This window comes from Diadema antillarum, unplaced genomic scaffold (genome assembly GCF_040938485.1).
Source record: "Diadema antillarum isolate AM-2024a unplaced genomic scaffold, OU_Dant_1.0 seq00001676_RagTag, whole genome shotgun sequence".
Lineage (NCBI taxonomy): Eukaryota > Metazoa > Echinodermata > Echinoidea > Diadematoida > Diadematidae > Diadema > Diadema antillarum.
This window is the reverse complement of record NW_027272371.1, coordinates 540,321-556,930: the sequence shown is the minus strand read 5'-3', so window position 1 is coordinate 556,930 and position 16,610 is coordinate 540,321. Positions and strand designations below refer to the sequence as shown.

Below are 16,610 nucleotides of genomic sequence, written 5' to 3'. Positions count from 1 at the left end.
AGGATTTCTTCCTCCTACATCCTAGCAAATCTTATTAACAATGTCTAAACTGCATCAGAATGTCAGTCTACATGCTTATTTTTGCTAAAGGGCAAATCCAGACCAAAATTGTCATTATTTCATAAACGAGAGACGGTATACGCTGCAAGAAAATCGAACAAGTTCGATTCCCACTTTGCTATACTTTTCGCAGCTATTCGGTACTTTCGAATAGTGCCCTCCTATGTGAACCGGTGTGAGGAAATCCTATCGTTCGATTCCAGCTATTCGCGTGCCCTCGAAAAACGAGCCCGAATACCCGAATAGTATTCTTCTATGTGAACGCAGCCTCAGGTACCAGTGCTCTAGGAAGCTAGTGCAGTGGCGGATCGATAGGATCCAGAGGGGGGCGCACCCACAGAACTCTAGTTCTGTGGGCGCACCGGGCGAGCGCCCCCTCTGTATTTTTTGGTTAAAACAAAAGAAATAAAAAGATGAAAATTCATTTTGCAAAGGCGCTTCTGGGCCCCTGAACACAATCTGTGTGCCCTGTTTGTAGAACTAGGCTGTTGTTAATGTTTCACGCCGAAGCGCGGTCGGCCGTTTCAAGTATATTAAAATTTTTACACTTTAATAAATTGATTTCATGAATATAAAATACATCTAACAGTGTGGTAGAGGAGCAAATACGATAGAAAGAAAGGAAAAAAATAACGAACGGGTTCACTGAACTCCTCAATAAAGAAACTGTTTCATGGAGAGAGTATCCGAAAGCGTCAGATAATTTCATAGATCTGTGAATGCAATCTTTATATATTTCTTAACGATTACAGGTAATCAATTGTTGATTCTAATTCTTATGCAGACAAAAATCAATTTCCTTACAAGCTCTGCGATGTCATTACACATTGTTTTGTTCTCTTTTGCCACGTGCGCAAGTGATGGAAAATTGAACTTCGTGCTTTACGCATCACACGCTATTTCCGGTTTTGTAATACGAGGCGCCCAAGGAGGTTGTCAAGTTTGTCTGATAATAGGCCTAACATAGGACCTATAGGCTTGTCTGTCAACTCCATTGGTTGAGAGTCAACTAAGGAATAAATTTGTTTGTTGTTGTTTTTTTTAATGCAAAGTCAGGAGCGGATCCAGGAATTCTGTAAAGGGGGGGGGGGGCGCAACTAATATTTCTGGTACCACTTCCGGGTTTCATTTCATTTTTTTCTTTTTATTTCTTCTGTTTTTAACAAAGAATAAAGGGGGGGGGGGAGGCGTGCGACGGTTGCGCCCCTAGAGCTCTGGATCCGCAACTGAAAGTGTTGGGTGCAATCAACTGAAGAGTAGGGCCTATACGTGATCGAGGTATAAACATTTATGAAATTACAGTAACAGCAGCATGGGATTTGGAGGAAGGTCAGGGCAATCTATTAAAAAAACCCAACAATTTAAGTGGTCTCGTAACTGTACACACACAATCATGGAATTCACAGGGAGTATTTCCGCTGTGCAAATTTATCATGATCATTATTATGATTCATAACAGCATCGACCGATCGTTCTTGTAAACTAAAGCCAGGTAATCGCTGATGTAATATCAATTAATTCTTCTTCGAATGCACAAAAATAACAAGATTACGTGAGAATATAGAAGAGAGACGCGCATTTAACTCGTGACTTTGGACGCATTGAAAATACACGTGTATATACGCAAAGCAGAGTAGCTCATAAAAATTGCATGCATTGCGTACCCACCGCAGTGATGTCGATCGCGCTGAGGAGGAAACAGGTGCCGCAAAGGGTATGATGCACTCAGATTGTCATCATAAAAGACGTGGATATTGAAAATCATACGTATCCAGGGGCGTCACCATGCAGCTTTTTTCAAGAGTCTGTCAAGAGGGTGCGTTTATATTAAGAAAAAAGAAAAAAAAGATGAAGAAGACATAAGATCAGACAACTTTCAGGCTGATTCCACTCTCGGGTTTGATCTTCAGCTGACAAGCAAGCAAGCAAGCAAGCAAGCAAGCAAGCAAAAAAAAAGAAAAGAAAAAAAAAGAGGAAACATAATGAAATAAGGGCCTTCAGCGCAACTTTCTGATTCTATTTCCGGGTTTCTTCAGCTGACAAGCAAAATAATAATAATAATGATAATAATAATAATAATAATAATAATAATAATAATAATAATAATAATAATAATAATAATATAATAATAATAATGATGATGATGATAATAATAATAATAATAATAATAATAATAATATAATAATAATAATGATGATGATGATGATGATAATGATAATAATAATAATAATAATAATAATGATAATGATAATAAACATACCCCTCCTGTTTTGTTTTTGTTTTTGTTTTTGTTTTTTTTTTCTAGGTGGTGGTGGTATATAGGCTTGCTTTGAGTTGAATTAACAAAGTTATCCAGGTTTCGATCTTTCTGAAAGTGTCTTTGCTTTTGTTTTTGCTTTTTGTTTTATTTTTGTGTTTGAACTAATTATATTTTCTATCGGAACTGAAAGAAAGAGCACATCAAGGGCGGCGAAACGAGACCAAAAGACGACTAGCTTTGAGTAAATAGGGATGCGTTAACAACCTTACAATAATCATATACTATCGGTCTTATACGATCAATGGGGATAAAGAATTACTGTAGGCCCAATGCATTGTATCACCACAAATGCACCACATACTAGGCCTAAGACCAACGTAAAGCTCAAACTCCCTATCTTCCTCTCTCCCTCTCTCTTTTGAGGCCTTTGTGATACGTTCTGCACGCAAGATTATTGTCCCTTTGGCAGGTCTCAAGTTTTACGGTCTTTCTCGCTCCGAAGACGAAAAACTATACAATTTCATGAAGTGAGGTTCTGGATTTATAGGCCCTACATTGATGCTCGTATACCATTATGAACTATTATGATACAAAGTGGTAATACAGGAATAAAAAATGTGGTTATAGATAGACCTTTGAGATGTGATATGGGAGATATAGTGAAGATCACTGAAGAGCAACTGTATACATTTGCCACTTCCGGGTTTCATCAGATAACAAGCAACAACAACACAAAAAAAGAAAAGAAAAGAAGGAGAGAGAGATAAAAGGTGTAACTTTCTGTTTCCGCTACTAGGTTTCTTCAGCTGACAAGCAACCCCTCCCCCCACCCCCACCCCCCCCCCCAAAAAAAAGACTTAGAACGTCTTCCGGTCGACATCGACTAACATACAAAACAAAATTGGGGGGGGGGGCAAATAGTTAAACCCTTTGTATTCCTATGTATGATGAAAAAAAAAGTGGGGGCCCTGCTGGATTGATAAACACAATGTGATCTGCACGAGACAATGCTCGAGAAGATACAGTAAGTCTACGAAATAAAGCAATAACCATAAAGTTAGAAAAAGAAACCGGCACTACAAAAACCACATTCACTTTGAAAAAGGAGTGGAAAGAATTAAAAGGTTATTGGGATCGAGTTAAAAAGAGTGCATTGGAAAGCAGAATGACTGATGGACTTGATTTTATCAGGAGAACATAAGTGCACTGTTAATCATTGAATGGTCCAGCTGAATTTCTGTGGATTGTTTTTCTTCCGGTTAATGGGCTATTTCATCCATCCAGGACCATCTGTATTTTCATACTTACTAGTACTGCATCGCATAACCAATATATTTGGCAATACCTCAAATCCCAGTTCGCTTTGATACCCTGTTGTTGCTATTTTGGGAAATCTCTGGGGGCGGGGGGATCTAATTTTTAACAGGGTCTATATTTCTGATGGCACTTCCGGGTTTAATCAGCTGACAAAAAGAAAAGAAAAGAAAGAAAATTGTCATTACTTGTTTTACATTATGTATTTTGGGAAAGAATAATGAAAAAGACGGAAGTGTACCAACCAGCCTTGATTGAATAAGCGACAAGAACAAGAACAACAAGAACAAGAAGAAGAAGAAGAAGAAGAAGAAGAAGAAGAAGAAGAAGAAGAAGAAGAAGAAGAAGAACAACAACAACAACAACAACAACAACAACAACAACAACAACAACAACAACAACAACATGTGGCCAATGAATGGGGCCTGGGGGTGATTTGCGCTCTCGAGCTCTTACGACTGACGGACTTTAGATCCAAAATAAATCCTTACAGGGCTCACACCCGTAAATACAAGGGAATGCCCCAGGCCCCTTCACAAATTCGTACCAAAGATACCAAAATAAATGAAGAAAAAAATTGATTAAAAATCAATGATGTAGTTTGGCAAAAAACTGAATAGCTGTAGATATTGAGTATGAATTCCTCTACAAATTGCATTTTGGTTGGAAGATGAAAGCTTTTCTGGTGGAATTTGAGGGGACTATATTTCATTGGGTACGTGTACAGAAAATGGGTGATTTTTTGAGTGATAAGAACTCGTAGTCTGGCTTTGCGGACCCCTGGACAGAATTTGAACTGAATTATCCACCCCGATCATTTGATGGATGAAAGGGTATATCTAACTTATCCAGGTTAGTGAAGCTGAAACACCTCATTTCTCCCAGCTGTTTTACAGAATTTTTTGAAATTTGATTTTTAACACACATCCCTATGGGGAAATATTTATGGGTGTGAGCCCTATAGAGGATGCATGCAATGCACACAAGTCTATGGGAAGTATTCATCCCATACAAACTCTGCTGGTTTATGTTGATCTATTGTGTCAGATCTCTTCCTCCCTCCCCCCCTTCCCCTTCCTACCCCCCCCCCCCCACCTCTCTCCTCTACCCCCCCCCCCCAACTCTGTTTGGCTACAATTTGTTTTCTTATTATGTTGTTGTGGTATAGATAGATCTTTGTACATAGCAGGCATCAGTATCACACAACTTTGAATGACTGTGTTATTTTAATGTATTTCTTTGTTTGGCTACCACTGAAACAGGTCAAACTTCATAAAGTTAGTCTGTTTGACAAAACAGAGTCTTTTCAAGTATTTTGTAGGCAATAATGTGATGATGACACCCCCATAATCAAAGATTACTGCCTGCCTCTAGGTATTCATCTTATGAAGAACTGATCCACACTACATTTTTAATTTTTTAAAAAACCTCAAAGGGCATGAGTTTCAAAAATGTCCCTTTGAGAAGCTTTATGACCCTTGAATGTGTAATTTCCCATATGATGTAGGTCCAAATCTCATCAAAAACACATTTATGATGTTTAAAAGTCAAATGAGAAATATGACCTCCACTATAGGGCTCACACCCGTAAATACAAGGGAATGCCCCAGGCCCCTTCACAAATTCGTACCAAAGATACCAAAATAAATGAAGAAAAAAATTGATTAAAAATCAATGATGTAGTTTGGCAAAAAACTGAATAGCTGTAGATATTGAGTATGAATTCCTCTACAAATTGCATTTTGGTTGGAAGATGAAAGCTTTTCTGGTGGAATTTGAGGGGACTATATTTCATTGGGTACGTGTACAGAAAATGGGTGATTTTTTGAGTGATAAGAACTCGTAGTCTGGCTTTGCGGACCCCTGGACAGAATTTGAACTGAATTATCCACCCCGATCATTTGATGGATGAAAGGGTATATCTAACTTATCCAGGTTAGTGAAGCTGAAACACCTCATTTCTCCCAGCTGTTTTACAGAATTTTTTGAAATTTGATTTTTAACACACATCCCTATGGGGAAATATTTATGGGTGTGAGCCCTATAGAGGATGCATGCAATGCACACAAGTCTATGGGAAGTATTCATCCCATACAAACTCTGCTGGTTTATGTTGATCTATTGTGTCAGATCTCTTCCTCCCTCCCCCCCTTCCCCTTCCTACCCCCCCCCCCCCCCCCCACCTCTCTCCTCTACCCCCCCCCCCCCCAACTCTGTTTGGCTACAATTTGTTTTCTTATTATGTTGTTGTGGTATAGATAGATCTTTGTACATAGCAGGCATCAGTATCACACAACTTTGAATGACTGTGTTATTTTAATGTATTTCTTTGTTTGGCTACCACTGAAACAGGTCAAACTTCATAAAGTTAGTCTGTTTGACAAAACAGAGTCTTTTCAAGTATTTTGTAGGCAATAATGTGATGATGACACCCCCATAATCAAAGATTACTGCCTGCCTCTAGGTATTCATCTTATGAAGAACTGATCCACACTACATTTTTAAGTTTTTAAAAAACCTCAAAGGGCATGAGTTTCAAAAATGTCCCTTTGAGAAGCTTTATGACCCTTGAATGTGTAATTTCCCATATGATGTAGGTCCAAATCTCATCAAAAACACATTTATGATGTTTAAAAGTCAAATGAGAAATATGACCTCCACTATAGGGCTCACACCCGTAAATACAAGGGAATGCCCCAGGCCCCTTCACAAATTCGTACCAAAGATACCAAAATAAATGAAGAAAAAAATTGATTAAAAATCAATGATGTAGTTTGGCAAAAAACTGAATAGCTGTAGATATTGAGTATGAATTCCTCTACAAATTGCATTTTGGTTGGAAGATGAAAGCTTTTCTGGTGGAATTTGAGGGGACTATATTTCATTGGGTACGTGTACAGAAAATGGGTGATTTTTTGAGTGATAAGAACTCGTAGTCTGGCTTTGCGGACCCCTGGACAGAATTTGAACTGAATTATCCACCCCGATCATTTGATGGATGAAAGGGTATATCTAACTTATCCAGGTTAGTGAAGCTGAAACACCTCATTTCTCCCAGCTGTTTTACAGAATTTTTTGAAATTTGATTTTTAACACACATCCCTATGGGGAAATATTTATGGGTGTGAGCCCTACACCCGACCTCAACTACACGTTTGTTTACTTCAGATCTAAAGTCGCTTTATAGTCGTATGCGGTCGGTCGATCGCGATCGCGGATCGCAGATCGGTAACCGACCATCTCGTAGGTGTGCGGCTGTCAAAGAGCAGACGAGTGGTTATGAAAAAAAACAAGGTTGCAAGAACTCTTTACGTCCACTTTAGCTTCTGCTATGACAACCTTCAACGTCAAGATTTTCAGGTGAGAACTTGGGAAGCCATTTTGCACATCTGCACAGCGAGAGTACTGTAAAGTAGACTCTACCTCCTGATCCTTGCACCTTGGTCAAACTACACAGAAGTTTAAACCAAGTCCCACACGTTGAAATATATGTTGCCTTTTTGAGCGTGTGAGAACGTGTGTGCGTTGCACGTGCTTGGCTACCCGCGCACTGATTATAGACGGCCCAGTCGCTGTATAAATGGTGACAGCTGTGTTTCGCACAGCGTCTGGTCGGGCCAACCGCGCGCGTGTTTTTTTTAGACGGCACAGATTGGGGAAACTAAAAATCTATCGGGGGACCTATCCCTAAACCTAACCCTAATCCTAATCCTAACCCTAACCATCAAACCCTAACCCTAACCCTAACCCTAACCCTAACCCTAACCCCAACCCTAACCCTAACCCTAACCATAACCATAACCAAAAACCCTAACCCAACGTTTTTCCCATAGGTTTAACACGCGCCATGCCCCAATCTGTGCCGTCTTAAAAAAAAACGCCAACCGCGCACCGGCGCCCGCCCTGGCCGCGCCCGGGCAGAGGCCGAAGCGTCCGCTGGGGTTAGTGTTACTGTTAGCTGTGCATGATGACGATGTCTAGTAACTGAAGCAGAAGCTGAACTGCATTGTACTGTACACTGCACTGTAGTGACTAGTGAGTGTTGGAACTCACACACATGCTACTCTGCTTCGCAAGCTTCGTATATGTGTTTGTGTTCTGTTAGTTTTATCGTCCAGTCAAGTAATCACACGAATTACCTCGCGTTTTCATGTTGTCAATGCTAATACTCACACTACCACAGTACAGAATAATCTAAATTTAGAACTTAAATGATAGAAGGAAGATAAGTAAGGTCAAGGATAGGATATAGATTGTCTAAACTAGAGACACGGTAGAGTTCTAACGTTAGACTACATCTAATACAAACTAGCTAAAGCTTTACACTTGCTCCTTACTTGGGTCTGATAAGTAAACCTTTAACATAGTAGAAAAACTAGAATTTTAGGGTCCATCGAGTTAGTTCCAAGTTCAGCTCAGCTCAGCAAGCAAGCACTAAGTAAAAGTAGTTAGTAATTAAATTACTAAACTTTTATAATAGATCTAGACCCTATTTATATACAGACATCTCAAAAATAGTAGACCTGAGTATATAGTAGGCCTAGCTAGCTAGGCCTACGTACTTATCATGCTTGTCTGGGCCTCTGCATGATAATATTAACTAGAATAGAAAAGCGCTCTGAGAGTGCAGACCTCTGCCAAGCAGCTACTTTTCCACTAAAGATCTTGCTCTTCCATGGAGTGTGGAGATCGGTGATTTCTACCCAAACGTATGCATGCTGAAAAATCGCCCAATTTCCTTCCCATACAGAAGCCTTTGTTACGTCATAAACTCTCAGCTGTGCGGCCCACCTTGCCCTAGCATAAACTAGAGCATGCACTTTAGTGCGCGTATGATCTCAAAAATGCACAGCTTGAACTCCCAAGTTCATTGACCCTACCTCCCAAAATATTGAAAATCCTCCATAAAATCCACAAAAATTCATAAATCACTACCAAAATTGTACAAAGATTTAATTATCTGTTCCTTGTGTCAATTTAATCTTTCCTGTGAGTGTAAGTTTCATTCAAATCCGTGTACAACTTGTTGAGTTATTTTGCATACGGACAAACAAGCAAACCAACGGTAATGAAAACATAACCTCCTCCCTTGGTGGGGGTTGTAAGCTACTGTAACATTCATCTATCTAGGTGTCCAAAAATCAAGTACGTCACTCAGACACTCTACAAGCTGGACAACGTTTATTCAATCTCCACCAAATATTCAGGACAAGGAGAGGCTGAAGAAGAGGTCCTCTCTCAGTTCCTGTGGTAGACTGTTCTTTATTCAGAACTCACTTCAGCTGGGTTCTTTCAATGTACATATGTGACCGTGCATCTCAAAACGAACATAAAGTCGCACACACTGATTTTGCGTGAGGACTGAAAATAAGTGAAATGGGTCAACCTAGCCGAACTTGACTTTTTCATATTTTCTGAAAGAGCGGGTCTTCTTTTACACTATGCTAAAATTTGGTATCATAAAACGGGCAGGAAAGTGTGTTATTTAAGCAGTTTATCTCGAACATTTTTGGGAGAATAGTGTGATTAGGTGTGTCTTTAGAATCCCTTTTTCATTTCTGAAAAACCTTGTCCACACTCTTCACTTTCAACTCTAATAACTTTTATAAGAATAGTGCTACTGCTTTGAAAGTTGGCATTAATTATGGACAGAATGTGTTAATGAGGCATGCTTAATTTCACTTTAATCTGATAATCCCTTCATTGTTGTTACTCTGGTGGTTTACTTCCTGTTTTTTGTCCCATTCATCGCAAAGCCAGCACGGTTTGGTAAAGATTAAGCGCTTGAATAGACACTGTACTTCAGAGCCTCTTTTCTCAGTTCACACTTTTCCTGAGTTTGTGCTTTCTTTCCAATATTTAGATAGGTTAGGAGAGTCCATTTGATTTGAGTTATACATCATTTTAAAGCTTAAAGTCTGCTCTTTCAGAATATGGTCTTAACTAAAAATTCATGTCTGGCGACTTTTTGTTTGTTTTGAGGTGCAGGGTCACATATCGTCGCTGGGGCGACAAGACCTCGTACATGTACAAAATGTCAAGTGTTCAGGAGAGCCAAAAACATGGTGGCCAAAGCACTGTAGTGAATGGGATAGCCTTTCCTTTGAAATGCCATGGTGGCTCCATTTTTTTAGTAAGACAATTGGGATTTGGACAGGACATCACTTAAAGGGACTGTACAGTACTGGTTGAGGTGGGGATTCATGTTTTGAACATTCCTAAGTGAGATAATGAGAAACCTCTCATAAAATATGAAAGAGCATGTAATTTTAAGAAGGATTCAATGTTATTTAATGAAAATTGGTTTTCAAATAGCTGAGATATCCAAAAAAGTGATAATAATAAAAGGCGACAGGCCACGCCTTTTATTAGGATCTCTTTGTTTCACCTTGTTTTTGGATATCTCAGCCATTTCAAAACTGATTTTCATCAAATAAACTTTTGATGCTCCTTAGAATTGCATGCTCTTTGACATCACACAGAGTGGTTTCTGAATATCTCGCAAAACGTTAAAAGCTAAATCCTCGCCTCAACCAGAACTGTACACACCCTTTAACCCATTATTTGACTATAAATCCAAAGAAGCCATTTTCACCAAAATTGCAGATACAAGGTCTTGTCACCCCAGCGACGATATATTACAGGGTACGATACACAAACTAATCTAAATACTAAAGTCAAAGAAAAGAGTGTGACCTGAGGTCAATGAAAGAACCAATGGAAAGTAAAGATGAAGTGATCATGAGGTGAAGTTGAACATGAATGTGAACACAACAAAAGAATCATGTGTGGAGGTGAGTGGATAATAAAGAAGGTACTGATTCTTGAAAGTGTACATACATGTAGACACAAGGGAGCAGAAAGGAATTGGGATGTATGGGAGGCTAAGTGTGAGAAGAAATAATCTGGAACATTTATGGAAAATAGACTGTAAATAGCCCTATAGAATGGAAAGCTAAAAAGTAACTTTATTCATACCCTTACACTACCCTTGTGATTATATATCATAGAATTTATTAGTTTGAGTTTGTTCCGTGGCTGTAGGTGAATATCCTGCTACTAATTCTGGAGCTGGAGTTTTGGTCCTATTCACGTTGTGCCATAACTTTATAATATGACTTGTAAGTCTGTTTGTTGATGTATTAGTTGAGAATTCAGAAGAGTGAGCAGTTTGTACTTTGGAGCCTGACTTGCCAGAAGAACATCATCTGAAGCAACAAGTGTACAGTGGAAGTTTTCGGACTCTGGCAGTGCCATACCAGGCATGCCTTCTCTAGTATCTATGCCATCCTTACAATTCCTACTTTTTATGCATACAACCCAATGTGTAGTTTGAACTCTCAATGGACAATGTTTCATAAGGTCAAGTGAGATCAAGATGCTTTTAGTTGTTGAGGATTCAATGTTGAAATGCATGGAGACAATTGGTTATAAAAAAGGAACAACTAAGTACAGAATACCTTGCCACATTCTTGCGCTCTTCCACATTGTAGGTTGGTTGCTGTTCTTGTATACATATGCATGCATGCATGAACAAGTTTGGCTTATGGTGGGGTATTCTGCACAGTTCAGCAAAAAGAAAATATATCGGCTTAAATCATATTATTTGATGGAGTATAAAATCTCTTTTAATAGGAATCTTCTCTCAACTTCAAAGTCAGAGTGAAGTTACAGCTAATCTAGGATCATCATGTATTACACAGAATAGAATATTAGTCCATACTGTAGGTATTGGAGATATGATACATGGACATGAATGAAATACATGTGTGCCGGGTATGTCTCACATAGGTTTTGATGTGAATCACACTAAACGTATGTATTGAATTTAAACTACTGTGTGACGCTCATTTCCTACTTTGCTTTTCCCACATAGGGTCTACAGTGAAAGATCAGGAAAGTTCTGTGCTTATTGTGCTGGCCCTGTCCTAGTGAGAACGTCACCATGGCTGCAGGGAGTCGCCACATTTCAACGTTACGACAACGTCTGCCTGGAGCAGCCCAAAGTTTTTCACCACTTCAGGCTCTGACAATGCTGCGTACCATTCACAGAAGACTGTCAATATCTGAGCCACTACCTTGCCTTTCTCTGTGCCTGAGGTCAAATTCAACACTGCCCTCAGTGGGAAGTTTCTCAGGACAAATGAGAAATAGTTCCTGTGCAAAGTCCATAATTCGACATTCAGCATTTTTTCCGCAAGTGAGGTTTTTCTCCAGTTTGACAGATGGGTCAAGAACAAATGAAAATGAGAGTGAATGTGAGGAAATAGACACATCCTCCAGCGTGGATTCTTTGACTCCATTTATAGACAGAAATGTCTCCCAAGTCTCTTTGGATCATCCTTTAGCGGTTGGTAAAGACGAGACTGTGGAGGGTGAAAGAGACCAAGAAATTGATATCCTAGAAGAGTTGGAAAACCCAGAGGTCCTATCACATTATGCCGAAATGCCCCTCATGCCAGAAACGTACACCCTGGCGTCCTATGTGGATCAGTCGGAGACACTACAAAAGCTAGTGCAAATGGGTGTGGACCTGTCAAAAATCCAGAAGAGAAGAGGGGTGGCCAGCTTGCTGATGAGGATGGACTTTGAACGAGACATAAAGGACAAACTGTCATTTCTTCATCACTGCGGCCTCCCGGGAGAAGAGCTGGGGTCGTTTGTTACAAAAAATCCATTCATCTTTGGAGAGGAACTGCAAAATCTGGAGGCAAGGGTCCACTATCTGCAGGAGATGAAGTTCTCTCCAGAAGCAATTTCTCAAATTATCAGCAGGGCACCATATTTCCTCAATTTCTCAGTAAGTGTTGAGCACTAATGATTCTTTATGTACCGGGTACAATATGTCTTATATTGATACTGAATGACCAAAACACCTATGATGCATTCCTCAATGAAGGGAAATTCCATCCTGTTATTATGTTGCTTTTATGAAAACAGAAATCTAAAGTAGAAGTAGATCAGTGAAAATTTTTGGGAAAAAATCAGACACACACATGCAAAAGTAATGAAACATGTAGAAGTCTAGAGAGTGAGGCAAATTGGCAACTCTGTGATGTAGGTGCTGAGCAGCTTTCCATTTGCTTAGTAATGGTATGCAAAAAATTAACAAATTTGAAGATTGAAATTTTGTGTACAAAGCAAATGGAGACCGCTTGACACCTTCATCAAACAGAGTTGTCAATTTGTCTTTCCCTGGGTACTCTGTAAACTTCAACATTTCGTATTCTAATTTTTTAATGTGTTAAAAAAAAAGCACATTTTCATTGATTTACTCTGATTTTTCTCTGTTCATTAAAAGCAACATAATATCAAAATTGAATTTCCCTTTAAACATTCCTTCCCTCCCACAATGATGTAATATTGAATATTCTCTATGTCATTAGGATGCTGAATTTTCATTTGAGGAGATTGGAAAATGTTGACACAAAGCACAAGATTCACTTTGTTCTCCCAGAAGCAGAGAATGATACATTATTCCTTTTTATGATGAGTGCACACCATTGATTTCTATCACAAAATGAGTACAACTGTTAGACATCAGCTTTTTCATAAAAGTTTACCTGGTAAAGGCAGTGAGTCCTGTTTTAAGATGACTGATCGTTTATGCAGATAAGTGAAAGGATCACAGAAACAGCAAGTACTGTTCTTCTGAGGTGAAGTGACAAGTTTTTAGAGAATTTTCATATGCTATGAAAAATTAAAAGTCAATACATACAGGTGTTGGTGTGCAAGCCAGCACTCTGCTACAAAGCATCAGTGTATCAAAACCACATGGCTGGACTAGACATATTTTGCTATTATTTGAAGTCATCTCAGTGTTCGAAGGGATAGGTATTAAAATCAGTAATTTGTCCTGGTAGTATATCATGTTCACTTATTTGTGCCTGCAACTTCAACTTGAACTTTAACCCGTTAAGGACGAGTCCCGAGTATACTCGGGCAACTGGGCAAGTGTCTATGGGAAATGCGTGTTGTAGCAAAATCAAACCGTCCTCAATGGGTTAGTAGTCTTACGATGGATGCATTCTTCCATGTGATGATTACGATTCTCTTTTCTGTGCATGTAAAGATTGAACGGATAGACAACAAACTTGGCTATTACCAGCAGCTGTTTGGATTCAATGATGCCAACATCAGAGCGATTATCACAAGATGTCCAAAGGTATGAAGAACCTGTACAGGGGATGCTGCTATATATTACAATTGTAGGTACAGGTTATTGTCTGCAGATCCGTATAAATGGGTCAGGGTTCAATATTTCACTATGAACAGTCTGAGGCTATTTACTTTGGCGTAGCTGAGCACAGCTCTTCTATTGTAATATTTGGAATATGCTCATTTTATATACTGTGGCTGATTAATTTCATAATGTGCCAACTGAACCTCTTGGTGTGAACTCAAATTATGACACAGTCATCTGTGAAGACAAGACATGTACCAACATTGTAATCTGTTCTTTCAGATACCATGGTGGGAATTCACTCATGGCATTTGTCACTCATGAACTGAACAATGGTTTGATCCCTATCCTGTGTATGTAGTACTATTAAACAAGGAATGTTCATGTGCATTTTAATTTAGTGAGCATCAAGATTTGCAAGATTAAAATGCACAAAAAGATTTGTCTCTATCCTATAAGCAATGAATATCAGTGATGATTTTGACTTGCCATGGGTACTCAACAGAATTAACACATGCTTATAGTCACTAGGGATAGAATTTTTCCATGACCCAACCATTGTTATTATAATCATTATTATTATTATTTTGTGTGTGTGTGTGTGTGTGTGTGTGTGTGTGTGTGTGTGTGTGTGTGTGTGTGTGTGTGAGGTCAACTTGGGCAAAGTTGACTGTAGGGAGTGTATATGTTGCTTCAATTATTTTTTTCTCTCCATAGCTTGTCACTGGAAAGGTATCACGACCCAAGGAGAACCTCTTTGTCCTTGAATTCCAGTGTGGCTTCAGTAAAAGTGCCCTCAGAAATATGGTGCTGCAGGAACCCAGCATCTTACTGAGAGGTGAGGGCCAAACATTTGAATACAGATGTGTAGTGCTGGGGTTGTTTGAAATTGTGTTTCTCTTTGCAGTAGTCTATTGAGTCTGTGAAAAAGAAAACTTCAAAGAATTTTGCTCTTATAGGAACTTTGTTTGATTTCCAAATAAAAGAATATGATGTTTTTGGTTCAGTCATTAAAAAGTATGTCTTACAATAATTCTTGACTTGATTTCCAAGTGAAAGAATGTGGTGTTTTTGGTTTTCATAGTCATTGAAAAGTATTTGCCTGGCAATTTTATCGATTTGTTTTTTACCTTCTAAAACTCCATGAATGGAACCAAAGAATTGTTAGCATAAGATTTCCATGTGTATTCATTTCGTTATGTCGGTATGCAGCCCAAAATGTATGTTAATCGAAAAGTATTATAAAGACATTTTTAAATTTATATTGTAATTTTAATCCTTTTCTTGAAAAGGTTGGCAAGACTGTTCAAGCTGTAATGAAACATGTATAAAAATTTGAGAACCATCACAGCTTCTCTTTGAAGGAAAATTTGTGAGTAAAGATTCACAACCTTGTTATATCTACATGGTTGTGTCATAACTTCTGTAATTGTTGGTTACTGTTCTTAATTTGCCTGTTCTATTATTTCAAATTGTTTGTTTGAAAGGCAAGCAAGCACTCATAGACACCTTTGACTACCTTCACAATACAATGAAGATTCCCCACAAATTACTGCTGGGGTCACCTGGAGCGTTCCTCGGACGGATAGACAGGGTCAAAGACAGGCACAAGGTATGAAGACAGGTGGTCATTTGGTCAAGCCATTTTAGCCAGTAAATCAAATGATAGTTTGGTTGTTGGTGTAGGTTTTCATGATGAGGATGGAGTAGGCCTGAGGGTAGCATGTGGTTATGATTGGCAGTTGGCCACATTCTTTCTTTCAGCAGTAACTACAGCTGTATTCATATCACAACAGGCCCTACAGTGAAACAACTTGAGCCCTCCCTTGTCCGTAAGTAGATTGTACATGTCTGTGGCATCTTATGGTCACTTTGAACTGACCATATTTAATACTTAATTTCATAATGATGCATGATGTGCACGAGTATTGCATCTTCTTAAAGAGTTTTGTGTGTGAAATGTGTCTTGAGATTCAAAATGAAGAGAACATATTCAAAAGCAGAGAAATTCAGACTTATGCTACTTTCATTTTGTTTCTTTAGAATTGTGGATTTCCATTTGTTTTTGTTTTTAAAACAATTGAGTTTCATTTAGATGTGATATTATGCTCTAGGTTTGTCGGACATGCTATTGAAATGATGGACACTGAACATGATATGACTTTTATATCATTTTTAGATTGCTTAAATTCCTTGCCTCTGTGGAGGAGAGTTTCTTTCAAACCTCCCAATCATGCTTGTTTGTCTGCTCTTCTCTCCATGCAGTTCTTGGTTCATAAGAAGAGGAACCAGTACAGTCCAAAAGAGCCAGGCTACGTCTCTCTGATGGCGCTCTTCAAGGTACCAGACGATGCATTCTGCGAGAAGATTGCCAAGGTCTCTGAAGAGGAATACAACCACTTTCTGAAGACTTGCCGTATCTAGACCTCTGTGTAAACCTACACCACACAGCTGGCTACTGATCTTGTGCAGGTCTCGACATTAGCGGGTGGCCCAGGGCCACTGAAAATTGATGTCGGGCCATAAATTTCCCCAAATTTACCCTTTGGTGGCTTGTTCAGGCAGCTAAAATTTGAAATGAAAATTCATATTTCCCTTTATTTCACGCCTCTACATATGTTTTTCGGGCCACAAAAATGTCAAATTCAAAGATTTTAGTGGCCTGAACAGGCCACCAGAGGAAATTGTTATGTTGAACCCTGTCTTATGTGTTTGACCAAGATGAAAGTCCCAACTCTTCAATTGTACAAGGGTCACATGTTAGTCAGTAGACAGATATAAAACATAAAAACT

The 16,610-nt window shown here is 38.9% G+C and overlaps 1 protein-coding gene across 1 annotated transcript; it reads left to right on the top strand.

The window, feature by feature from the left end:
- The first annotated feature begins 11,950 nt into the window (after positions 1-11,950).
- On the top strand, positions 11,951-16,331 carry LOC139711619 (transcription termination factor 3, mitochondrial-like). The gene is made up of 5 exons (XM_071623475.1): positions 11,951-12,434; positions 13,707-13,799; positions 14,535-14,655; positions 15,305-15,429; positions 16,083-16,331. The coding sequence occupies exons 1-5, from the start codon at positions 12,081-12,083 to the stop codon at positions 16,239-16,241; spliced, it is 852 nt and encodes a 283-aa protein (XP_071479576.1). The 5' UTR covers positions 11,951-12,080; the 3' UTR covers positions 16,242-16,331.
- Positions 16,332-16,610: the final 279 nt, after the last annotated feature.